General features: G+C 33.6%; 1 protein-coding gene across 1 annotated transcript in view; it reads left to right on the forward strand.

Annotated features, from left to right (window-relative positions):
* Nucleotides 1-12,084: 12,084 nt before the first annotated feature.
* Nucleotides 12,085-27,158, forward strand: part of LOC129743267 (uncharacterized) — an 85,758-nt gene continuing 70,684 nt past the window's right edge. Inside the window, exons 1-2 of the mRNA XM_055735247.1 lie at nucleotides 12,085-12,279; nucleotides 15,942-16,073. Coding sequence (XP_055591222.1) covers nucleotides 12,085-12,279; nucleotides 15,942-16,073 — 327 coding nt within the window. The remainder of the gene's footprint in view (nucleotides 12,280-15,941; nucleotides 16,074-27,158) is intronic.

Raw genomic sequence — 27,158 nt, forward strand, 5'->3', positions numbered from 1 at the left:
ACTTTTCCGGCTGTCATTAATTTTGCATTGATTAATAATGGCAGCTGTGTGGGACGGACGGGATATTTCTTCCGGGGATCAACCGATATGCATTGTTGTTGTGCTTTTTGAAAGGCGGAGATTTTGGTTCCGAAATTAATAAAATATCCAACTTTGTGACATTTTTGTCAGCTGTGGTTTTCCGGGGAAAACCGGAACCAATCAAGAAACGGGTCTACTCGGACCATGTTTCTGTGGTATGCTGCTAACACTAACATTCAACACGAATAAAAAAGATTTATACGCAATTTGTATTAGGAATTTTTGATAATTTGTAAAAACTTTTTTGATAAGCACAAAAAGTGATGAAATTTAAAAATAGATTGGCATCAAAGTGAAAAACTGAAGTATTTCCAGTCATTTTTCAACTCTACTCATAAAAAAATACGTTGAATCAAACAAATTTTAAATTCTTGCTCTCTTGCGATTTTTTTATTTGCTATTCTGTACTTTTACGTTACTCTTTTGCTCTTTTGCTCTTTTGCTCTTTTGCTCTTTTGCTCTTTTGCTCTTTTGCTCTTTTGCTCTTTTGCTCTTTTGCTCTTTTGCTCTTTTGCTCTTTTGCTCTTTTGCTCTTTTGCTCTTTTGCTCTTTTGCTCTTTTGCTCTTTTGCTCTTTTGCTCTTTTGCTCTTTTGCTCTTTTGCTCTTTTGCTCTTTTGCTCTTTTGCTCTTTTGCTCTTTTGCTCTTTTGCTCTTTTGCTCTTTTGCTCTTTTGCTCTTTTGCTCTTTTGCTCTTTTGCTCTTTTGCTCTTTTGCTCTTTTGCTCTTTTGCTCTTTTGCTCTTTTGTTATTTTCATCATTTTCTGCTATTTCTCCTTGTATAAACGCATAATTCAGTCATTCATCTAATTGTTCGAAAAATGAATTCTTTTGTGTAAAGTTAAATCGAAAGATTCGGAACAGGATTTTTGAAAAAAGGATTTATATTGTTTTTCTATCCATTGTACAATAGAAATGGTGGTCCCTCTGAATATTTTTATTCTGTTAATTATCTGATATTCTATCCATATGTATTCTGTACATGAGGAAATAGTTTCCTGCTAGGTTGGATCGAAATTAAAATTTTAAATTATTCCCCCGACAGCTATCACGTGAAAATAAACCAATATTTTTCGAACCCTTCCCCTTTCCCGGAACCAACATAATCATTCCGTTTCCTCTCCTTAGACGTTATCTCGGAATCGCTATCATATCTAACAAGTCCCATTCCAGCCTTGATGCTCAAATTTCCGGTAAAAACCCTCACTTTCAAGTTGAATGTGTTTACCCTTCCCGAAGAAAGGGGGAAGCATTCTTTTCTAGCCGCCCACCCCTACATTGGAAAACTTCCTTCCGGGTGCAAGCTTCTAGCCCCAATTTATGCCCTTATTCTGGTGGAGGGGCCGCAGCTCGTTTAGTTTGCTGCTAAATAGCTTGATGATTTGATTACCATTTTGTTCCTCCGTGAAACATTATCGGAAAATGTTTTTATTGCCCTTCCGCTGCTCTCTGCACAGAACGGCAGTCAGGTTCGACCAATAATGAATATCGCTTTTTCCGCGCTTTTTCTAAAGGATAGTTTAGGTTGATAAGCAATGCTTTTTTTCATGACTTCAAGCTTTTAAAATTGGTAAAAAAGTTATTTTGAAAAATTTGAATATTTGGAAATTATTTATATCCAAAAATATAGATTTTTAAAGTTTCATGATTTAAGGGAAAAAATCACTTTCAAGCAGCATTTTGACCCAAAGTACTCCAAACAGCATTAAGGTGTGCCCTTTCGTTAATGGGTAGGCTACCTGGAGTTGGTGATGCTAATAATGGGCTAAGGGATATGAACGCCTAGTCGATAGATGTTGTTGTTGGCAGAGTTGGTGTGAAATTCGAGCTGTCTATCTGTTCGAGTGTACGCGGCTTAATATATTCGATGGGTTCCATTGCTAGTGGTACCTTCCATTTTATAAGGACTCGGGGAGTAATTGAGTTCAATTGCAATTTTCAGAGATTCACAAGATATTAGAATATTGAAGGAAATTCATTTTTGTGCCTAAATTCTTCGTTAGTGAAATACAACTAAAAATAATGCTCACTATTCCTAATCCAGTCATGATTGTCGCAATTTAATATTATGAATAAATTGTTAAAAAAACACTCATCAACGCTTTTTTTCTATTTTTTATTAATTGATTTTGGGATAAATTTTTATTTTTTTTTTAAATCGAACTTTTAATATTCTGCATAACATTGAATTTGTAATGAATTTGAGGGCCGTTCAAGCAAACTGTCAAAAACTTGAAGGTTTATTTTTGAATCACAATAAGAACACGAAACATAATTAACGTATTTTTCAGGAAATCTTTATGAAAGATTTATAGAATGTGCTTATGGAATTCTAGATTTGTATTCTTAGAAAATTATGAAAGTTTGTTTTCCAAGCCTGAATGAACAAAATAATCGAATTTTTCTAAAGGTTTTCGAGGATAATTTTTTATAGAAATGTATCAACCACTAAGCGAGACGAATCAATCATGGCCCTACGGGGGGCTTTTGGAGTTAAAAAAGCAAGCGAGCTGTTCAACTCTATATTGATTTTTTAAATATTTATTCAAATTTTGATGATTGAGTAAGATTATTCAAAATTAACCATCTTAACTCAGAACTAATGCCAAAGCCTCGAAAACTAATCCCAGGTTCAGAATTGCTACAGATTTCCAAAATTTTCTCACTTGATCATACAAATTAATTTCTGAATACTGAATTTTAATAGATTAAACTTATTTTAGGATTCTGGATTCCTTTATTCAAAATCTTAATTGTATTTCTGTTTTCAAATGTATCTAGCTAAGGATTCTTGATTTTCTGTTCGCATCATTAGCAAATAAAATTGAAAAGGTGTTTTTAAATTGTTCTTAAAATTTTATCCATAACTTTTGAAACTCAAATGCATTTAAATAATTATTTTCAATTATAAAAAATACACAATAATAAGGCTATGATCATTTAGAATTTGGGCAGTTACAAAGGCATGTATTTTAAAAACTCTTCGTTTGATCAAAAAACGTGTGCATTCTAGTGAGTCCCCTTACACTTCCTATTTGGGCCAAAAAAATCAGCAAAAATAAACAGTTCATGACTTGTCAAGCCAACAATGAGAGATTTACGACGTGAATTCGCAAAAATATTTTTACCAGGTCTTTTTTCATCGAACATTTCTTAAAAACACGTAAACTTACCCAAGTAACACAGATTATGCCAAATAGCATTAGGAAGTTTTATTATGGTTTAATTATGGCATTTTTTTGTGCAGCTCGTTTTATGACGGTTTTATTATGGTCATGCAGAATGCTTATTTTTTTTTTCGACCATATGTTTTCAGATGGTTTTGAAAACGCTAATAAAACTTTTATTAAACATACTGTTTTAGTTATTTTGAAAGAGTTATGAATGCTTAACTTAGAAGTTTGCTCCAAGCTTTCTTTTGCATGTTCTATAATAGCACTCAGTGCCTGATTATTAAACCGCCATAAAACTTAGTCAGTGTTCGGAACAAAAACGCTAAACCGCTAATCGCTAGTTAGTCCGATAACTTTTTGTTAGCGATTTAATTTTGCCGCTAAATTTTGAATGAGCTAGCGAATTAAAAAGTTCCGCTATTTTTTGGTTCCGCTAAATGAAGAACGCTAACTTCCATTTACTTGTTTCAAATTCACAAATTATTACTGATAGAAGTAGACTTTTTTCAATTGACAAGTGGAAGAGACATCGGGCATCATTCTTACACCAATATGCGCTCCAAGTGAAATGGTCACTTCGAATGGTCTCAGGGCAGAGTGCCTCATACAGATTAACTTTTTTTTCTCTCTTTAAGTACTTGTTTTCTCAACATTCTCAGACAATCAATTCAATAAATATTGTTAAACAGTATTAAACTATTTTAAACATCATTTATATAATTCAAAGCTGGAAGGTCAATTTTTAGAAACTGTTTTTTGCTTGCAAAAGTACAGTAAACGGCCTATTTGATCAATATTTTACATGACTAAAGCATGGTCGTCCACATGCGGTGATTTGTTGAAATGTTGAAATTTTTTAGATACACGTTTGGTAATGCTCCTATCATGAGAATTTTGCATTATACTATTTTGAAAGTTTGAAAAAAAACTGAAACCTGGTTAAAGATTTTTCAACAGACTGGGCACAATAAACAATCTTCACTATGTTTGTAAAGTATTTGAGCAAACGAATTGAGATACAACCATAATCCATGCTGTTACCATCCTGTTTACGTTATTGTTTATCAACAGTTAGCGATTAGCGATTAGCGCTTTGAGCTTGAAGCGATAACTTTTTCCGCTCATTTAGCGGTTTTAATTAGCGATCGCTAAATTTGAATGAGTTAGCGATTTAATTAGCGCCGCTAATTTTTCAATTAGCGATGCCGAACACTGAACTTAGTGACAGTTCTCGATCAAGATGTCAGAACAGGACACGCTCCGATTAGATAGCACATATTTGAATTGGAACTCCCATTTTTACACAATTTTGGTAAGTTATGCGTGTTGGTTTTGAGTTAAAATTAAAAAAATACATCTTTGAAAACTTGAAATCACCGAAAGTGGTATGAATATCTTTACAATATGAGTATTGAGTGAAAGGGCCCAAATAGTACGAAAAAAAATGTTGCTTGACGCCATCATTAATTCAAGATGGCGGCTTCCGCTTTTATTTTCAAAGCTGTAAATTACTGAAAATATCGTGAAACCTTCACAATATGGTTATTAGGTGAAAGTAATAAACGAGTAGAAGTCAAATTTCGCTGCCCGTCGCCATCTTAAATCCAAGATGGCGGCTAACACTCAACTTGAAAATACTGTAAATGACTGAAAATCGCAGAAAACCTATATTATAGGGGTATAAGTTGAAAGAAATCAACCGGTTGAAGTTGAATTTCGCTATCTGACGCCATCTTGAAATCCAAGATGGCGGCTTCCGCTAAACTTTAAAATGTAGTGAATGACTTAAAATGACATGAAACCCAAATTGGTAGTGGGGGAAAGGGCTTAACGAGTAGAAGTCGAGTATTGCTATCTTACGCCATCTTGAAATCCAAGATGGTAGCTTTCTATAAACTTTAAAAATGCTCTAAATCATTGAATATCGCATGAAACCTCCAAAATATAGGTATTTGTCAATTGGGATAAGCTAAAAAAAGTTTATTTTTGCATTCTGACGCTATTTTGAAATCCAGGATGGTGGCTTCAGCTGAACTTAAAAATACTGTAAATGAATGAAAGTAGCATGAAACTCCCAAATATATTGTATTGGGTGCTAAGGCTAAATGATAGAAGTCAAATATCTCTTTTCGCGTTTCTTTGAAAATCTGTAAGTGACTGAAAATCCCACAAAAACCACCACAATATAGACCCGTTCGTTTTTGGCAACATCGAATTTGGCACATGTGCCTAAATCAGACGGTTAACACAAACAACATAACCTTATAGTTTTCGCTAGAATAAGACCAATACAATTTAGACATAATAGCATGATAGGATTAATAGAATTACATAAATGGCAAAAAAAAAATCAAAAACTATAAACAAAACATGAAAAGTTCTAAATGCATTAGACACATAATGAAAAAATAATAAAAGTGATTTAAAATGATCTAAATTGTCTTAAAATAGTAGTTTTAATCTAGTATTACATGAAAAAAAGTTGTGTTCAAGCGATTTTCATCGATTAACAGCATTTTAAATTCAGTGGAAGCTGCCATCTTGGATTCCAAGATGGCGTCGGAAAGAAAAAAATCGACATCTTCTAGCTTAGCCTTTTCATTCAATACCCGTATAGTGGTGGTTTAATGTGACTTTTTGTCAGCATTAAGCATTAAAAGTTGAGCGGATGCCGCCATCTTGGATTTCAAGATGGCGTCTGATAGCGAAATTCAACTTCTACTCGTTTAGCCCTTTCACCCGATACCCATTTTGTTGGGGTTTCATGCGATTTCAAGTCATTTACACCATTTTAAAGTTCAGCGGAAGCCGCCATCTTGGATTTCAAGATGGCGTCAGACAACGAAATTTGACTTCAACTTATGATTTATTCCACGGGTCATTCAAAACCAATCCCTTTTCATTCAAAAAGTCTGTCCTCATTTACTGTACTAATGATTAACAACTCAGAAATGAGGAACTCAACCTTAGCGTGTAATTGGTTGGCTTGCGAGAGAAACGTCAAATCGTAGCTTTTTTTGGGGTCATCATTAAACCATAATAAAACTATGAATTGATTCACGCCATGTTGGTTGCAATATCGAAGGGCACAAAATGACGCCATGTTGATGGATTCACAATGCAAGCATTGGAAAATATTTTTTCAGGCCTTTTTTTCATCAATTCCATCATGATTGACCATCAGATTCGACGAGGCGCATTTATTTTAAGATACTAATTCATATACATTTTACCTAAAATCTTGACTGGCAGTAGAAAAGACGCTCATTATATGGTTAAAACATTGGTTTTTTAGCTATTAATTTTACCAGACCATATCTGAATAATGAATCATTCATCAACCATTATGGTTGCTGGAAAAAATAAAAAAAAAACACCGAGAACTCACAGAATCGAAAAAAACAAAAATTTCTAACATGTTTAATAATAGCTTTTTAAAAGCTTTGGTGACCAACATTGATGACCAACAATGATACGTCTTAATGACGTTTCTAGGGTAGGGCCAAATAGCCTGATTTTGGCTTTATTAGAGTCCAGGTGATGTTATAGAATGCGCTTTAGCATTTTATGAAGATTAATGCGATAGTGCAAACGAAATTTTGCTGACCATAATAAAGCTAAAATTGTGACTTGGGTAGTCATCTGCAAAAATAGTCAAGGTAGTCCTTTTCATTATCAACACAACGCTGCCAAAATTTTGCATGATCATCCTGAGTTTTTTTTCATATTCAGATAAAAAGTGCTTAAACATAGTACTTTTGCAGGATTCTAAACTTCAAAATGGCAATCCAGGATTGAAAACTCAAAATAAAATTCATCATTTGTGATTCATATTCAAATTCAGATTAAAAATAAAGTAATGATATAATAAATTCAAAATGAAACACAAAACATCTAAAAGAAATTACTAGATTGATGATTGATGGCTCTTGAACAAATTTCAATTCTTGGCTCATATTGGAATATTGATCTGGAATCTAAATTCAGAAATTGTTTTTTTTTCCTTACAGAAATCGTATTAAAACTCGGGAAAAGATCCAAAATTTAAATTTCATATTTAGTGATTTTGATAATTTTAAGTCATATATGAGCCAAACTGTATCAGAATTCTGAACCTGAATTCTTGTAGATTTAATTTATCGGCCTAGCGGTGAAAAGTGATGTCCTTTTTAGTAGGAACATCGAAAGATTATGAAGTGTTTTTATATAGGTGGATAGAAGGTTAGATGAAATGAAAGATGTTGAAAATGAGCGGGTAGAATTTATTTAGAAGCATATCATCACATATCAAATTTTTGTTCCTCACGGGCCTAATACTATGAAACGGTAGATACAGATAGAGTTGCATCTACCACCACACATTAGTAGGCCAAGCGTGGTCCGCCCCACAAGGGAAAACTTGCAGTTGCAGTGCGGACGAACAAAAAAGAAACGAACCTGAATTCGTATTTAGGTTCAAAGCTCAGATACAAAATTAATTTTCAAAATTTAATTTATTCAATTACAATTTTTAAAGAATCACAGACTTAAAATTTAGATTGTTATTTCAATTTCAAAATTTCAAGTTTTTAAACAAAGTCATTCAGTTTTTATTTTAGGAAAAAAAACATCCTCAGGATTTTATTTAAGGATTTTTTTAAATTTTTTTTAGGAATTCAATTTAAAGAAAAGTATATGCGAGTAAAGAAACATTAAAAAAGAATTAAAAATATTATTAAACTTTGAACCGAAAAATTGTAATACAATGATTTTATTTAGAAAATTTTATCAATTTTCATGAATGATAAAATCTAGGAATTTTCTCAGGAGTTTGGTAGGTTCAGCTTTTTTGAGCATAGAATAGGAACAAATCGAAGGCTTTCTATTAAGCTGAATTCACTAGATTTTAAAGCAAAGTCAAAGATTCAAACCATCGATGGAAATAATTTTTCTAATTTGTTACTGAAAGATTTATTATTCAAATCTAGTTTACACTTTTACAGGAGTTCGAATGTTTTTTTTAAATGTTCTATGTAATATATAAAACTTTTAATGAAAAAATACTTAAAAATGGTTATGTAAAAAGAAGTCATTTTTTGATTTTCAATTCGTGTATTCTTTAAAGAAATATTTCATAGAAAAAATTGGTCACCAAAACCGCTCCCCTTGTGGCCGTTCTACCTACGGCCCTGTTATAATCGAAACAAGCGTGTGTTTAAAAAGTGCTTCTGATTTGATTTTCAGCCTTTTGAAGTTTATTTGAAAATCCGCAAAAGAACAAAAGATCTTAAAAGCAAAAGACATAACTTCATTAACATAATTCCTTAAATCCACTCGGTCCACGGCAAAAGTTCTCCAATTTTTCTGTTTTGCAGATCTATGAAGGAGAACTTTTGGATTTTTGGTCGATCGTAAAATGGATTTCAGTTGATTATTTGAGCAAATGAACACTAGTTCAACATCAAGCATTTACACACTGTTGAACTTCATGGATCTAAGTTGAAACTCCTTCTGAATGGGGTTCAGACCAATGCCAACCGATCTGGTTGTGAATACATATTATTTGCGAAATTGATATTTCTGTGAAAATCTGTAAATGAATTAGTTATATGCTTTTTGTGTAAGCTAAATTTGCTTTCCATGGGTTTCATTATTAAATTCATTTTGGAAATATTAAGATTCAAACCATGGTAAAGCTGTTAAGGGGGGGTAGGGTTTAACACTTTCAAAGATCGATTTTTTTTTATTTTTTATTTTCTTATTGTAAAACATTTCAAGAATGTTGTGTCAAATTTTCAAGTCAATCGAAGCTAAACTGTGGAAATTATAGGCCTTTATCTCCTCTTATCTAATACTGCAAGAGAGAAAGCAGAAACTTCAAACCAAACCCCAACGATTTTCTTTTTTTTTTTACTTTGGAGAGATTTTACAGATAAAAAATGGCGGATTTTTTCGTGAAAAATCGTAGTTTTTACTTCAAACAGCCACAAAAATTTCATAAAATTTTTTTTTAAGTTAAATAAAATCGTTGGGGTCCAGACAAATATCTATTAAAAATATTTTGCTCTGATTTTTTGACTTCAGAGATTCTGTGCTGAGATACAGTGTCCACCGCAAATCCTGTTTTCTAAAAGGCAACCTCGAAAGAGCTCCGTCACCGGCTCATTTTTCAATATTTTTCTACGAAAAAATTACTAAATCTTCTTTTAACAATGCTTTGTATAATGCAAAAAATTTGAATAAATTTGTTTGAACGATAGCTCTAAAAAATTCGTGAAAATGATGTTTTTTTTAACCGGTGAACCCTACTCCCCCCTTAAGATAGAGAGCGTATTGGTGAATATGAAGGACTACGTTGGTGATTATTCGGCCAGTTAAAGAAGGGTCCATTATTAATAAATTCAGAGAAATTGGTAAATTATCACAATCATACAACAAGGCTTAAATAAGCTATCATCCGGTAAGTCAAACCTATCAGATGCTGAAAACTGTAAAACCGAGACAGCATAAGTCCAAAGTGAAGCAATTCACAACTCAAGCGGTTTAGTCCTCCAATCTGAAGACGAGGGAAACAAATCAAAACACTATTTGCAAGACGATTGTCTGGTCCGGTTCTCAAATATGCATCTTCATATTCAAACCAGTGAAATTTTAAGTTCCTTTTGTTTCAAACATACATATTTTTTGCCGTTTTCCTTCATTTCATAATTTCTTAAGAATGGGAAAGTTCTGAAATTTGAACTTTGCTCAAACAAAGTGACTATCTTCTATTAAAATGAAATTTTTTTCTTCAGATTTTTGTCCGCGTGATTTCTCATAGTGCAACACAGTGCAATGTTTATTAGATTCTTCTGATTTTTCTTTGCTAGTTAGATCGTGAGGTTTGACAACTCTGCGTGCTAGTGGTGACTCCTCTCGGAAAAATTTGCTTTTTCCAGTGGTCCATTGTCAAGATTCAAGAACATATCTATTTGACAATATATAAGTTTGTCGGGGTTCGATGAAAAATTGACCTCCATCCTGGATTTTCCGGTAGAGAAAAATCTTACAGGTGACAGGTTTTTTTTTCCCGGGGGACTCCGTCACATCAAAAACGAGTGACGCTTTCTCACTCAAGTTAGCCGCTCAGTTTGCTAGGCGTTTTAAATCTTATAGTTCTCTCTCTTTACTTTCCCGTTCCAAGAATTTCTTTGGGCCCGGCAAGTAAAACTACCAAAATGCGCTTTGTGACGAACGTGTTAAAAAAAGACATTCAACATTAGATTTGCTTCACTGCTTCTCATATCTCAATCATCCGATTTTTTAAACTCATATTTCAGTTTTTTTTTTTTCGTAATTTCATCATCATTTCCATCGACCATATGTACTTGGTCTCTAATAATTCTCAGTTCTTCAGTACATTGGAATGATGATACAGAAGCGATGAATCTACGCTTTTAGGTTTTATTGTGTAATCACATTTACTCTGGGGGAGAATGTAACCCGTATAGAGTAAGTTGTTACCCGAAATGTCCCGCAAACCTGCACTGCTAATGACCACCTCACTTGTGCGCCAACGACGGAGTTCATCCGCCGATGTGAGACGGCGTGTTGGATGCCCAGCTAGTAAAACTTTCTCTCAGGGCGGGTCAAGCGGACGGAAAAGGATAAATACTCTTACGCGAAACCCAAAACGCAACGTATAGAATTTGCAATACGAGACGAACCAACCCAAAACTTACTTTGTCCAAATTAGCTTCGCTTACTAATCAAAATGCTCACAAAATACCATTTTAGCTTTATATTCGGTAGCTCTCAATCAAAACATAACATGAATACAATATTATATCCGTAATTGTAACCTGAGGGGGGTTTGCAAACCATATTATAAATATTTGGTCGAACTAAACTGTAAATATTTCGTATAATAATGTTTGTATATCTTATAGTCTAGAGAAGATCTGACCTTATTTGTTGCCGACGTAGTCGGATTGTTGTCCACGGTTCCGTTTCGATGGTGACAATGTTTGTGGTCGAGCCACAGACGAACGGCTTCAGCGACTACCGAGGCTTGGTCTGGTTGACTCAGAGCTCGGATGTGAGCTCCTACTGACCTGGCCTAATCTGTGAGCTAGATTCGGATCGCCGATCGGAGAACCCGATGGGGAATCCACGGTAGCCGTGTCCACTGGCTCAGGGCAGAGACTGGTGCCCCTACGGACGGATGACAGCATGCAATGCCGACCCGGAAGTGTCGGAAACCCTTGGCTCGGAACCCTAACGGGAGTTCCTACAGCTTGATTCGGCTGGTGAGCACAGCTTTTACGCTAGCCAGATGGCTTGCGTCTTCGACCACTAACCGACCGGGGTCCCTTGGCTCGGAGGTGGTTGCTGGTACCTCCTACGGACGTGCAAGCTGCCTGGATGACCTTGGCCACGCTATTGCCGATCACTCGGCCCAAACGTTGTTTTCTCCCACTGGCCAGACTCGGTTCAAGAGGCTGGATTCGAACCGACTGGCCGAGACGACGGAACTGTAGAATCTACAGAAAAAAACCTTCGTGTGAAGGTTTAATCTACACACACGTGTACGATTAGGTTATGTATCACACGAAAAACGGACAAAACGGACAATGGTCATACCTGATGATCTTCTTTAATCTAACGGATAGATCTCTTTGCTGTAGCTTTAATGTGGTATTGTTAGAGCAGTTCTAGTACAGAATGGATATCATTTAGAGTTTCGTTTTTGTTTAACAAAATTCTTATCACTCACTTTCAAACACGCTATTCATCGCATGTACCGATGATACATTTAGCGACAGTAAATAAAGGCTGGAAATACTATAATAAATCGTTACAAACTATTCCACCATGTGGTATTTCACCGCAGCCTACCATTTGTATCGAACTGAAACGAAAACACTTAAAATCTGCTGCGTGCACAAAACTTCAACTGCTCTCGATGAAGCCCAACGAACAAAGAGGCTTGAGTCAGCTCCTCGTGGCTTTACCAATCCCTTGGATAAGCCTCCAAACTCACACAATGGGTTTCGGTCGAACCTAAGAGTAAGTGGGAAAGGTAGAAAGAATGCCACAGTTGATCAAGTTGTACTAAAAGATTTATCCAAGACACCGCTCATATACACTGAGGTGATTCGAATAAACGGTGTACAGAATACTGTTACAATTGTCTTGAACAGCTTTGGCAGGTTTGGAATTCAAACGGTATGTTTCACAATGATGAATACATAAGGTAATAAATCAATTGTTCTAGATTCATCGTATTCGAAACTGATAAAATGTATGAAAAATAATTAGGAATAGAATTATTGAAATTGGCAAGAAAGAGCGAGGTATTGCGCTTGCATGACTACTTTTCAGTGATGTCAATTGAATTTATTGTTCTTCAATGCTAAAAACATACCCCCGTTCAACACGTTACAATATTTTTCTTCATAAAATACGAAGCTACGATCGTGTACAAAGTTTTCAAGCAAAGAACTTCCTATAGAAAATTTATAAATTAGCACAAAAGCCATGAGCAGGCAGGTTCCACAGAAGAAACAAAAATTATGTTGATTTTTTGGTGCAAAATACAAAATTTACCCTTCCAAACATAAAAATTGAAATTCACTCATGCAAACGATACTTAAAAATTCCGCAAAAAATCATGAATGAGTATTGAACCAAAACGAGGCTTTCTATACCCCAGTGTTTGAGAAATTAAAAAATGACCCCAAATCGACTTAGTCTACTGTGCACGTTATATGATTTACTTGCTGCATACACAGCGTCGCCTCCCCTGAATGAAATTGCTTTTCCTGGAAACGTCTTTTTCACTCTACCTACATCCGATGCATCTTACCCTTTCAATATGTTCTAGCAGATCATTGATGGTGTCAGTTTTTTTTTAGATGCAATACTCCCTTAGCCTCACTTTTTCGTGATCTTGTTAAGACGTCATTGCCTCCAAAGGAACATGCCTGAGTTGACAACCATACCTTTTTTAGTTGGATTATTTGCTCAAACATTGAAGCTCAGCTTCAAACGTTTAAATGTTCATTTAAAAAATCAAATCGAATTTAAACCATTTTTGAACCCTTTATCGTTTAGTTTTTCTTTCGTTTTTGAAATTATGATAATTTCTTTAATGAGCTTGCATTCTTCTTGAGAATGAAGAAAATAGGAAATAACTCGACAGGTACGAACAGTTTTTCTGTCATTTTATACGGATCTACGAGAATTTCGATGAAAAATAATGAATTCTTTTACTACATAATAGTCAAAGATGGTTTGAAGAACCTCTTCGCTGAAAGAAACTGTGATTTTATAGATAGTCGACGAAATCCTTTGAATTCAACCACAGTACAGACCATTTCAAAGACAAACCAAAGATGCGTAAATGTTTTCGATGAAACCTTTATTAACAATTTTAATACAATCAAATGGTTTGAAGTCTAGAAAAAAAAATTGCTTGAAAAATACTTAGCTACACGCGTTGGGTTTAGCTTAAACATTTTTGGAGTGTTTTCGACTAAATGCAACACGTTGCTTTGTTAATAACTTTTAAATGCATGATTTGAAATTTATAAAATAGAAATTTATGAAAGTTAATCTGGAAAAATGTATTTTTTTGGTCTTCAATCAATAATTTATAATGTTTTCGGTAGTAAAAACGTTTTGTACCAATAAATTTTGATCATGAAATGCAATTTTCAATTTTTATCGATTTCAGTTCAAATTACTCTCGTCTATAGTAATTTTTAGATTTGTTTTTATTGAAATTAAATCATGTAGAATATCAATTGGATAGTGTACATCTACTCAAGGTGAATTATATTGTATTTTATGGAAATTTAACATTCGTTATCTCTTATGTTCATTTTGAAAAAGAATTTTTAGAAAATTACATCAAAAAATTATCTTCTGCAAATTTCAAATTTCAATACTTCGATCTACACACCTTTGATTAACTGAAAAGTTTACCTTTTCGAAAAATATTTTTAAATGTGCTCAAATCAAACTTTTAAAGTGTATTTCTCGAATTTTGCTTTATGGGCAGATAATCCTTTCATTTTGTTATATTGAAAATCAGAAATCTTAGTCCTTTTTACATTTTTTTAGGCAAAGCTAGCAGAGTTTCATTTTGATATTCCAAAATTATTCATTCAGACAATACAAAAGGCTATCCAATCGGGATTGCACACGCCACCCTTTCAAATAAAAAAAATTAAAAAAAAAGAAATCAAAGACACTTATCTCTTTTCGAAAACAATTGAATTCACCCACATATTTTTATGGTTCGCATAAGCAAAAAATTTAGTTTTTAGAACAGCTCACCAAGCACAAATAACTACACTAGCATTAGCGTGACGTTAAAATGCTTAAGTCGATTATTACAAATGTTTTTAAAATCCTAATGACGATTTTGAAAACTATACAGCTTAAGTAAGGAGTTCAATGACATTTTCATTTTATTGAATACTTTTAACAAAAACCATAAAAAAATTACATAAACAAAGGTTCTCTACGCTTTTGAAAAAAAAAATCAAGGTTCTGAAAATGGTTTCTGAACGATTTCAAAAAAGCGTTATCGAAACAATAAGCGTGATAAAATCGAGCATGAATTTGGCGAGTATTGAAAAAATAGAATAGTGATAAAATCGAAAAACTACTGTACTAGGTACCACAATTTTTTCATATTTAATTTTTTTATTACTTTTTCTGTTTCCTGAAGCCTGACTTTCAAAACTACTCAAAACTTTTAATTTGATTGAAGTTATGACAACTTTATCAGATTGTCCTTCTTCGACGCAAAGACAACATATTTGACTTTTAATAGCTCCACCTCTGATTTCAAGTAGCTTCACCAATCCAGATCCAACCAATACAACTTTGAAGGATTAATAAAAGTGTTATTTAGAAAAAAAGGTAACCTTCTTTGTATATTTAGCTATTCATTTTGTCAATAGTTATGTAAAACTGACTGATTTGCAGCATTCTAAGATCGTCAACCATCTCAAGTGCTGGACATTAATTTTTTTTAAACTTTTTTCTCTATTTCCATCTCCGGAACATCTAGGTGAGACTTGTCAATGAAAAGTTTCTGGCTGGAAACCTGCCAGGTGCCCGCGAAAGTTTTTCCAAAACCCCGCTAGCTGTTTTGTCACTTCCTCAATCAAAGTTTTTTATATGCTCTAGAAAAAACGTCTTATATTTCCTACTTTCATGAAATCAATCATCTTCACTTCATGAATCTTCAAAGCCTTTTGGATTCCCTCAACGATTTACCATATAAACTTGAGTCAAATAGTTGAATTTACATCTTTTTTTGAGTCTCCCACTGGGACCGTCTGGAATTTTTCGTGATCCTGCCCAAAATATTTATTCACCTACCTTCTGTCTGCACGATATCTCAAAAACCACGTGACAGAATGTCACACAAATTTGTACTTGTAAACATGACACTTTTAGGTAGTTTCCCCGAAAATTTCATCAATTTTCATCCATGCATGCAGAAGTTATTGACAAAACAAAATGTTTTTTTTTTAGTTCACTCCTTAGAACACAAAGATTTGAATTTATCTGTGGAATTCGGCAGCTATGATACATTTTCAATTTCAAATACTATTAAATTCTAAAGAATTTAGAAAATTTGAAGCATTCAGTTAACATTTCAAGATTCTGAATGTTGAACAACCATTTCCTTTTTTGGGAAACACCCGCAGAGAAGCGACCAACTATTCGAAATGCCACCTCCAGCAAATGGTCTTTATGGGATCGAACCAGTTGGTTTGTATATCGCTGAAATGCCTCCGGGTGTCATCGTTTGTTTTCTGTTCATCGGTGTTGCCGAACAGGTAAGTATGTGCCAAAATAGGTACAAGTACTTACCCGATCGCAACGGCAGCATAACATTTCGAAAGGTGTTATCATTTCATTCACACATCTCTAGAATGAATTTCAAGGATAAAATATTTGCAAGTCTTTTCGATATGATACTTCAGAATACGCACCAATATATGTAGTACCGAGCGAAAAGGGGGCGTTAAGGCAACCGATCTCTGGGCTGTTGAAGGTAAAATATTAAGTACTTGCTACCGTTTGGCCCTACTAATTACCATGTAGTACAAGGCACAATCTTTAGTTAATACTTGCGGTCAGTGGATGAAGTGATATTGATTTCAATGGAAGCTTGTAGAACTTTTGGGTCAAGCTAGGTCAAATCGATTTGGAAATTTTCAAAATACTTTTTCACGTTACACATTAAGATCAATTTTCATATACACAATTCATACGGAAGAAACATATCATATCACCTCAAACGTCGGCCGTAATTTTCATCAATTATGATATCTTGTTTTTGCATCCGGCTGTTATCGCCGCTGTTGTGTTGTAATCCACATGCGAGCTTCGTTAAACCGACAAATTTGGCACCGAGCAAGTGATGATTTGTGATAAACTCACCCGGTTTCCGGTTTTCCTTTCGCCACATTTTGCTGTTGTTATAATAATAATAATGAGCTAGCCATTCAAAGTTGGACGTCATTCAGCTGGCTCGTGCCTCGGGGAGCTGCTACCACTGAACTGAATCTCAACGCCAGAACACCCACGCCCCCTTTCACGGCATAATACGACAAAATAGCACAATAACAGTCAATCAAGGAACAATAAAATCACTTTTGTAAGCGATCGTCCATTGCTGGAGCAGCACCATGGTGGGTGAAGAAGATTGCCGATTAAGGCACCCATTCATGTATGTGTGTACGTACACACACCACCATACCTAAAATATGAAGCATTTAGCGAGACGATTAGGTATAGCAACCATTATTACAAGTTGATGGACAATGTTTGATTAGTTCGATATTTAAACACATAGCTACACAAGCATCAGGATAAATTACTTGAAAAGCCTGGAACTGTTAAAAAAATTGTTTTATACAACTTCAATCTGCGAACCAATAATTTTCCATGCAAAAAAAAAATATTGATTTTCATACTTGTATATCGAGGAGTCAAAAAATATTGACTCATAAGCTTATTAGGAATCTTTTTTATAATTGTATTTTATTTTAATTAAATTAATGCACAAGTTGTTCAAAAGAAAAAATAAAAAAAAGAAATCTTTCAATTATTTTTCCTGAATTTTTCAAATAAGCACAAGGAATCCTAATAACTAAAATTATATGAAATTCATATTACAACTCTTAGTTTGAAATAGCAAATATTTTAAATAAGGTTTTGCTAGTAATTGATATTAATTAAGAACTGTTTTAAAATCTTTGTAATTTTATTATTATTCTGATTTATTTTTCTGGGATTTTGGCAAATGTCCTGTTTTTTTTCAAAATTCTGAAAATCATTTCTTTATGGAAATAATGGTCGTTGAATGGGGGGGGGGGGGGTTTCGAAATGCAAATTAAGCAAATAATACTTATACCAAAAATTTAAAAAAAATTTCTTTCTTGAACCATTTTTATTCCCATAACCATCACAAAAACTCGCAAAATGATTAAATTTTACTTAAATTTACTGTTTCGAAACACCAAAAACCAAAGCAATTTTATATTTCTAATAAAACCAGAATTTGAAGCTTCGGACATAAGAATCAGTGCACAGAAATACATCAAAGATAACACCAGATTTAAAAAGAGATTTAAATCGAATTCTTAAAAAAAAATAGACCATTCAGAGACCACGCTTTGAAACTGTTTAAAATTGCTTAAAATTTTTAATTCTAATCATATTTATTTATATTTCTTTTGTTCATTTTCCATTGATTGAAATACTTCTCTGTATTCTCTCAAATTAAAAAAAAAGTAAAAATCTTTTCTCTTTTATATTGTAACTGGTACGAAACTGATAATAATAAAAATATGAAATTTCAAGTTTTGTAGTAAATATTGAAAGCTCAAAGCAATACTTATTAAGTTAAAATTGTCCAAATTAAACTTTCAATGTGCTTTGGATAGATTAATTAAAAAAACATGATCGAATCAAAAATATCTATATATATAAAAAGCAATTTCTGTGGGTTTGTTTGTTTGTTTGTTTGTTTGTCCACTATAGACTCAGCCATCTTAAGAGCTAGAGAGCTGAAATTTGGCATGGATACTTATTAGAACCAGGAATGATGAAAAATGTTTTCAGATTTTTGGATGACCTCTTCTGAAGGGGGTCGTCCATATAAGACAAATATTGTTTTCGCAATATTGACGTTATTTTTTGTCGGATTGTGACAAAAATTTTCACATAGGAGTTTTGAGAGTTGAGAAATTGATTCCAGGTATTGAATTTCGTGTCAGGGGTCGGCAAAAGGGGTCGTCCATATGAACTGTTCAGTGTTTTTACTATTTTGACGTTATTATGCATTGGATTGACATGAAAATTTGCACATGAGTGTTTTGAGGGACGAGCAATCGATTACAGGTATTAAATTCAGGGTCAGGGGTCGGCCAAAGGGGTCATCCATATCAACTGTTTAATGTTTTTACCATATTGGCGTTATTATGCATTGTATTGAGATGAAAATTTGCAGACGGGGATTTTAAGGAACGGACAATCGATTCCAGTTATCAAATTTTGAAGAAGGAGTCGGAAAAAGGGGTCGTACATATCGACCGTTCAATGTTCTTGCGATATTGACGTTATTATAGATTTATTTTTGATAAAATTTGCAAAAGAGTATTTCGAGGAACGATTCGATTCCAGGTTTCAAACTCAGGGTCAAATATCGGCCAAAGGGGTCGTCCGTATTAACACTGTTTCTGCGATATTAATGCTTAAAAACATTGGATTAAGATGGAAACTTGGTACCAGGGAGTTTCAATGAACGAGTAATTGATTTCAGGAAGCGAATTTTTATTTAGAGGTCAAAGGGGTCGTCCATATAAACTGTTCAATGTTTTTGCGGTATTGACGTTATTATGCATTGGATTGGATTGGAAAATTTTCACATAGAAGTTTTGAGGGACGCTCAATTGTTTCAGATTTCAAATCTCGAGTCAGGGGTCGGCAAAAATGGTCGTCCATATTATTTGTTCACTGTTTTTGCTATATTGGGGGTTAATCTGCGAGTCGAGTGACGTGACTCATAAAATTTCACTTTTTTATCCTGACTCCAGGAAATGTTTCAGAGAAGAAACGTTAGTATGAATGAGCTCCAAAAATCGATCACAGGACATTTGAGCTGAGATTTCTAGCCTAGAATGGTTTCTGGAGTCGGCACAACGATGAGACGATTTTGCACATCGTGACACTCAGAATAAGCCCCATTGTCTTGATTTCACATGTCAAATTTTGATAAGGAATCAGTATAAGGGTTCGTCTTAATATTTTCGAATTTTTTGCAATAATTACGTTGTTAGACATCATATCGAGGCAAAAAAAACGAGAGTTTTGCAGGACGCGGAATCGATTCCTGATAACAAACTTTCTATTAGACTACAGAAAAAGTAGTTGTCCACATTAACTATTTAATGTTTTTTGCAATAATTGTTGTATTATGCATGAGATCTAGACAATTTCTTATTTTAAATTTCCGTTTGGTAGACAAGCAAGTAGGTCGCTTACAAATTCTGTTTAGTATTTTAAGCAATTTTTTGGTGAAAATGCGTCCCAATTACCAATCAAATACAAAATCATCAGCTTTAAAGTTGAAAGCGAAACGAAGTTCGTACGGGATCAGCTAGTTATTTATAATAATAAAATAATTAGAACGTTCTTAAATTTTCAAGCGCAGTTATTGTTTGAAATGTTATGCTCTGAATATTTTGTATAATAAAAATTAAGATTAAGAATTTTCCAAGAACATTTTGTTTCCAGACCACAAAAATTTATGGTGAAATACAAATACGTAATACTTTATACGTAAAGATATTTCTCTTAAAATTTATTAGTTTGACTCTAAAATTCGGTAAACTTAATTGAAAATTTTCAAATAATTAAACAAAAAATTAGGTAAATTTATTTGAAAAATCAAATCGAATGTATTAAATTTCTCAGCCTTATCAGTAAAACTAATGCTCTTTTTGTAAGAACATTTAAAGATTACCTAACCAATTTTTCGCTCATTTTCAATATCTTTTATTTTCTTGTAACTTTCTATCCGCCTATAATTTTCATTATCTTGGAATTTCCCAAATAAATCGGCGTAACATTCACCGGTGGGGTTGATAAATTAAATAAAAAAAACAAAATCTGACTTTAAAAATTGATTTATAATATCAAGATTTTTCTTTTACAAAAAACTCTGACAATATCAAAAACTTATTTATATCATTTGAGTGATAACTCAAGAGACAGCATATTGATGCGTGATGATGTTTTAATGGCTGATTTAGTAAATGATAATGTGTTGAACTCGAATATTTTGTAAGATTTTGACTATCACCTCTTGATTCAAAAAAATCGAATTCTGTAGATTTTGAAAATTTGGAATAACAAGTATTGCACGACTGAAGAATGTTTTTCAAAGCAAAAGTTCTATTTCACTAAACAAACTTGATGAAATTTGCTAAACGATTTGATTTTTGCTTTTTTAAATAGGTATCTGAAATACATTTTTTACAGAATTGGGGAAAAATAAACAAATATAAAACTCCTCTAACTTTTTCGCAGTCAAAATTTCATGGGGTCTTGTGGAAAAATAATAAGAACCTTGATTTCAAAAATACTTTTTTAATATTTTAAAGTTTGTCAGAAAAATTAAGAATTTTCTTTACTAATTGTCAACCAATTTTCAAAAACTTGTAACCCTTCATTGGTGAAGGTCGACTACGGTTGTAGATTCGTTACTAAAATAATTATTCCTCCAGCCAGTGAAGGGCATCATCGTTATAGGAAACTTGTTCATACACATCCCTCACAACTCTCAGCACACTCACAACACATAACAAATCAGAAGTCATCGAATCCACTCAAACCACTCAAAATGAAGATCTCCTCTACAATGCTATATCAAAATTGATGATTAAACCTATTGTGCAAAGCACATATCAGCAGAGGACCAATACTCCCGCCAGAGCTTGGCACTTGTTGCTTCAATGTAGGTACTTCATCACTCTCATCACTGCCCAAGCAAGTGCCCAAGGAGTGCCCAAGCAACTTGTGACCATGAGATGTTGGTGTCCTCAACAAAATGATAAGGACTCACCAGTTTCAGGTAGAACTCCGATCGAACTTATACACTGAGCTCTCGTTGGAGCACAGAAGCACGCTCCTAACCATGCAGCGGCATCAGTTATCGGTTAATCGCCAAACAGGTTGTACCTAAGTGTACTTATACACCAGTGATCTTCCTATTTTACCTATATGGTGATCAGAAGATTAGCAAGCTGAATAAAATCTTCACAATTGCCTGACCGGTAACGCAGCTTTTAGGCTGACATTGGGATATTCGCGCGATTAGTGCATATAATATAAAGATCGTTGAGGTAAATTACACGGGCATGATAAGTCAAGGTCCATCTTACAGTCCCACATTTATATAGGTCGTCACCAGTGATAGAACAAAGAAACCTTTGTATCTTTTGTTAAATTTGGTCTGGTTGAATTCAACGATGCGGGACTAAGCTACGTAAGGTGGAGATGAGATCGGTAAGGCTTATCATAAATTGTGACGAAATTAAACTAAATCCACCTTTGGTCCTCTGCAGACCTATTTTGATTCCTGAGCCGAAATTAATCTTCAAATATGCATCCAGAGTGGTAGTTCTAGCACAATGGCGCCAGAAACCTACCCAAGCCAAATGGGTGTTGGCTTTATTTGCATGTGCATGCTAGACAACAAGGCTGACGTCGTGGGATACACTAATTTTAAGACACAAACACTTACACACATACACAAAAATAGTTTTAAGTTTTAATTTTCAATCATAAATTAAGTTTTAAAATTAGTTTATAAGTAGTTAGGGTAAGTTTTAAATAAAAGCATGACACTCATAACGAACGAATTATTTATTTTGAAATGCTAAACTTTCTCTCATTTTAATTTGTGAAACTTTGATTCCTATTCCCGGGCTTGGAGAAAACGGGTGGAAAGTCGTTAAAATTGCTGATCGCGAACCCGGTCGATTCGGAACCAACTGGTAGGGTTAAACCTCAGGTGAGTCGATCTTTTTTTTGTCTCAGTCTCATGCGAGAAGATTCCATTCTTCTGATGACAAACTTTACGAAAATTATTAGAAATATACTCTTGAATTAATTTTACCTCAGAAAAATGTTAATTGTGTGGCCTTTAGTAATTTATGAAAATCTATTCGAATTTCGAATTAAGGGTTATGAAAAACAAGAACACAAAACAAAACTGAGGTTGAAATTGGTTTCTCAAAGAATATTTCATATCCACATGAAACTTTTAATGATATTAACGATTTTTTTTTCCAAGTTATTGATAATACATTTATGGATAAACTTCAATACATTTTTAAGTAAAAACCAATATTTAAGACGAAGTAGGGTTCATATCACAGTTTTGAGTTTAAATACGAAAGGTTTTTTTTAATTGTAAATTGAAATGGAGAGTTCAAAATTTATTTCAATACTTGAACGTCATAGATTAACATTGAAAGAAATGCCTCAGGTCTGGAATGAGATAGGATGAAATACCGCCGGAGGCGAGCCAATTTTTTGACATGTCTGCTAACATTGTTTTTGAAACACCTTTTCTATTTCTTGAACTGAAATTTTCGCTTGTAAAAAATCTCCATGAGGGTGGGGGTGGGGGTTAAACCCCTAACCCCCCGCCCCCCCCCCGTTCGCACGGCCTTGCTCGAAGCATTCATATCTGGAAGATTTAAATATATGTTAGATTTTGTTCCGCTCGGTATCAAACTATGCTATCTGAATGAGTAATAATTGTATAATAAGAATTTCAAAAATCTATATAACTAAGCTCTGATCGTTTAGATTTTGTGATATATTTTGAGATATTTTAAAAACCTATGAGTACTGAATTATAACTGATTTTGCCAGATTTCTAGAAAATACACTTTTTAAAGAATTGTTTAAAACAAAAATCTAGTCAAAATCTGTATTCGTCATTTAAACAAGGATAGAAAAATTATTCAAATTTTTTAGTTTCAGGGCAGATTTTTTAGTTTATCAGCTATTAATGACTAACTTCAGAAGAAAAATGGTCTATTTTAAAATTTCCACGAGTAAAAGCGCTTAAACAAGAGGTGATAAAAAAAATCTGCAAAAAGAATCGAATTTATGACGCCAAAATATTTCAAAATCAGGTTCTTAAGCATTTCATATCAATTGCAGTTAAAATAACTCTAGTTTTTTTTAACTTAACAAACTGAAAATAATTTTTAATGTAAAACCGGTAAATCTAAATCTAAATAACTACAATTGTTACCATCGAGTTCGAAACCGTCTATGAAACAAAACTTTCTTGAAAAATGTATTTTAATCGTTGTTTCGATTATAAATTCACTAAAATTAACAATACTGCAAATTTATTCAGCTTTAATATGCAAATAACAGATTTCAAATTGTTGTCATGTGATTGAAGATATTTGAATCTAATTACAAATCCTTTTTTCCCTTTTCCAAAATTTCGTATTTGAAGCATAACTCAAAAACTGATCTACTGAGATTTTTTTTTTAATTTAATTTGTGAAATCAGCACCCGATTTCACATTAGAAATATGGGGCGGTCAATAAAGTTTGCGATTTTTAAAAATTTGGTTAACTAGTATAGTCAACTTTTTTTTGTCAAATCTGAAACTTTGTTTCAGTAAACATTGTGTGAAATATCTGGGAACAATATCAAGATCAATCGGACGATATCCTTAATAGTTAAATAAAAAATAATAACCATAAAATTTTATATTCCGTTTCTGTTTAGCTATAGCAGTCAAAACGCTGCTGATGTAAATGATGAGAAAGATTTAAAATGGGAATAGGAAATTTGAAACCAAATTTTAAATTATGGATTAATTATCTTAAACGAATACACTCGTGAATTTTATTCATTATCGAGTTTCATAACTTATTCATTATCGAGTTTCATAACTAACACAGGGGAACAGCACTGCGTTAGTTATGAAACTTTAAAATGTATCAATTTTAAGTGCAATCTATCTTTTAAGGCTATGATCATTTAGTATCCGGGAACTTTATTTCGGTGATAGCGACGTTAATAGAGCTCGGATATACAAAACTTTAGTAGCGTTGTGTTGGTTATGAAAAGAACTATCTTGCCTATTTTTGATAGAATTTTAAGTTTACGTGTGTTTGAGATACTCACGATGCAAAAAGACATGGTAAAAATAATTTTGCACAAATTTGCTCCTTTTAAGTAATTTTGCGCCTCGAAAAATCTTCATTGTTGACTTGAAAGCTCATAAACTGTTGATTTTTTCTGTTTTTTTTCTAACCAAACGGTTAAGAAGTATAAGGAGCCACTCTAGGATCCACACAAAGTTCAAACCAACAATTGGAGTGCAACCCTTGATCTGAAATATGGTAAAAAGTCTATGGTTATTGGGGATAACTGAATGCAGACTCCTTAAATAATGCAAAAATTCCATTTCCGGCAGGCAAAAAGTGTTGCCTGACTAGTAGACACCAAGTAAATAACTAATAATGATCAGTTCCAAAGATCGCAATCTGTACATCTGGTTTTTACGCAATATGACAGATGTGTTCTGATGGACAAAAAATTTATGTTAAATCCGGATTTAAGAGATGAAATTCTTCGAGATGCCTACCCATGAAAAGGTTCCAACCAGATTCCAATTGCTTTTTCCAGGTGAGTTTGTGTAAAATGTCATGATTTTGCAATAGTTTTGCTTCTGTGGTAGAAAAAATAAATAAATACATGACTGAAAAAAGTGTGCAAAAATAAAAAAAGAGGTTTTATGAAAAAGTAAGAGTATTTCTTGAAATCATTGATAAATATTTTTTCTAATATTTTTACATTAAATGTCATATCAACAGCATCATTTCCTCCATATAAAGTTTTTCGATCAAATGAATAGTTTTTAAAATACATACGTTTGTAACTGCCCGCATTTTAAATGATCATAGCCTTATGACAACAAATCCCAAATAAAAAAATGTTTTTTATACATTTACTATCTATCATTCAATCAAAGATTCAGAATTCGCCAAGACTTTCCTGTTTCAGAGATTTGGTTTAAAAAAATAAAATTCTCTTAATTTAAAAAAAGAGATTGCAAAATATTACAATTATTACTTATATGGGTGATAAAGGTATAACGAGCACCCGGGGCAAAGTAAGCACTTCTCTTTTCTACAGAAGTACGTTTTTATTGCATAAATTTTCATGAGGATCAATTTCGTACTTCCAATCGAAAAATTTATGAAACTCAAAATTATTTCTGGTGCACTAGATGAGGACAAAACGCCTTTTCCCAATATTATATTTAGCAAGTTCATCATTACAATAATGTTCAATAGTTCAATCCAGTTCATGAGTTTATTTTTCAAAAATATGGCTTTTGAATTGTGTTTCATATTTTTCAAATTAGATCTAATGACACGGAAAAGAATTATGTTCGTTTAGCCACATCACTCAATCCTCCAACTGCTTTCATCTCAAGGATAAAAATTCGTCAGACGATGAGAATAACTCGAGCCCTTTAACAAGAAAACTATCACCCAAACCCTTATTACCATCACTAATTACACAAACGAGGCAGAAACCTGGGCTGGATCCCATTTGGCTTAGCTCGATGAGAATATGCCACTTCATAAAAGCCGCTTCGATGATCTCGACCACCACACCACCAGCAGGACCAGGATTTTTCGGGGCCCTGAACTTGAATCTCTTTTTGGGGGTTTGAACTTTCCTCTCGAATGCTTCTTATTCGGTAGGAAAAAGGAACCATCGTCAGGACCAGCTTCTGGGGCCATAAAATTTCACCTCTCATCGGTCAGCTGTGCTGTGTGAATGAAGCGCCATTATTCGGATCAACTCTCTTCCGGATGGAATGTTGGTTGACTTGTGGTGGTCTGGCCACCACATTCAAGAGAGTTTTAGAGTTCTTAAGTAGGGGAACATGCCCTATTATGCGCCACCTAAGCGAATCGCTGATTTTCTATGTAGGGGAACATGCCCTATTATGCGCCAGCTAAGCGAATCGCTGATTTTCTATCTATTCCACGTACAAATTGTGTTAAAAATGGGTGCAATCGTTGAAGAAAAGTGTTTTCTACAAATGCCTATGATTTTTATTACCCAAATTGCTATAGTTGCTTTAAAAACTTGATTTTTAAAAACCATATTCATAGCCACAGAACAAAACTGTGTTGCTAATAGGCGCCGCTGTGTATTCAATACGCGCCTAGCAGCCGAACACACCCGAAAGCAGCCGAAGACCGAAAACACACCAATACTTACAGAAACTTTGAATGAAAAGAAAATCAAAATGGACTAATCAAAATTAAAAAAAAAAATTAAAAGTACATTTTTTGGGCTGAATTCACGCTCAAAATATGGTTTTAGACTTTTTGTTCATTTTCAATAAAAATTGGCCTTTTTGAAAAATAAATGCTATTTTCAGCCTACTTTGATTGGCGCGTTATAACGAGTTCATGGGCCGTGATAGAACATACCCATAAAAAGCATACCATAGCGAGTTCAGTATGATTTTTTAGCATAAAATCATAGTTTAGATTCTCCTCTATCGATGTGTCAGAAAATATTGTCTTATTCGTTTTTCTCTGCTTGGTGACACCTTATTGAAAGTGTTTTAAAATTTAGATCGAAAGGAAGAAAAACTTAAATTGTGAAATTATTACGACACAGGGGCATCTTAAGGAAAAATTCATACTTGCCATGACCAATCACAGCATTTAAAACCAATTGGTAATCTTTTGCAGGCTTAAAATGTTACAGATTCTTCAAAACAAGGGTGGCGCGTATTAGCCACATGGGGCGTTATATGAACTTTTCCCCTATTCCACGT

Source organism: Uranotaenia lowii, chromosome 2, assembly GCF_029784155.1.
Source record: "Uranotaenia lowii strain MFRU-FL chromosome 2, ASM2978415v1, whole genome shotgun sequence".
NCBI classification, from domain to species: Eukaryota; Metazoa; Arthropoda; class Insecta; order Diptera; family Culicidae; genus Uranotaenia; species Uranotaenia lowii.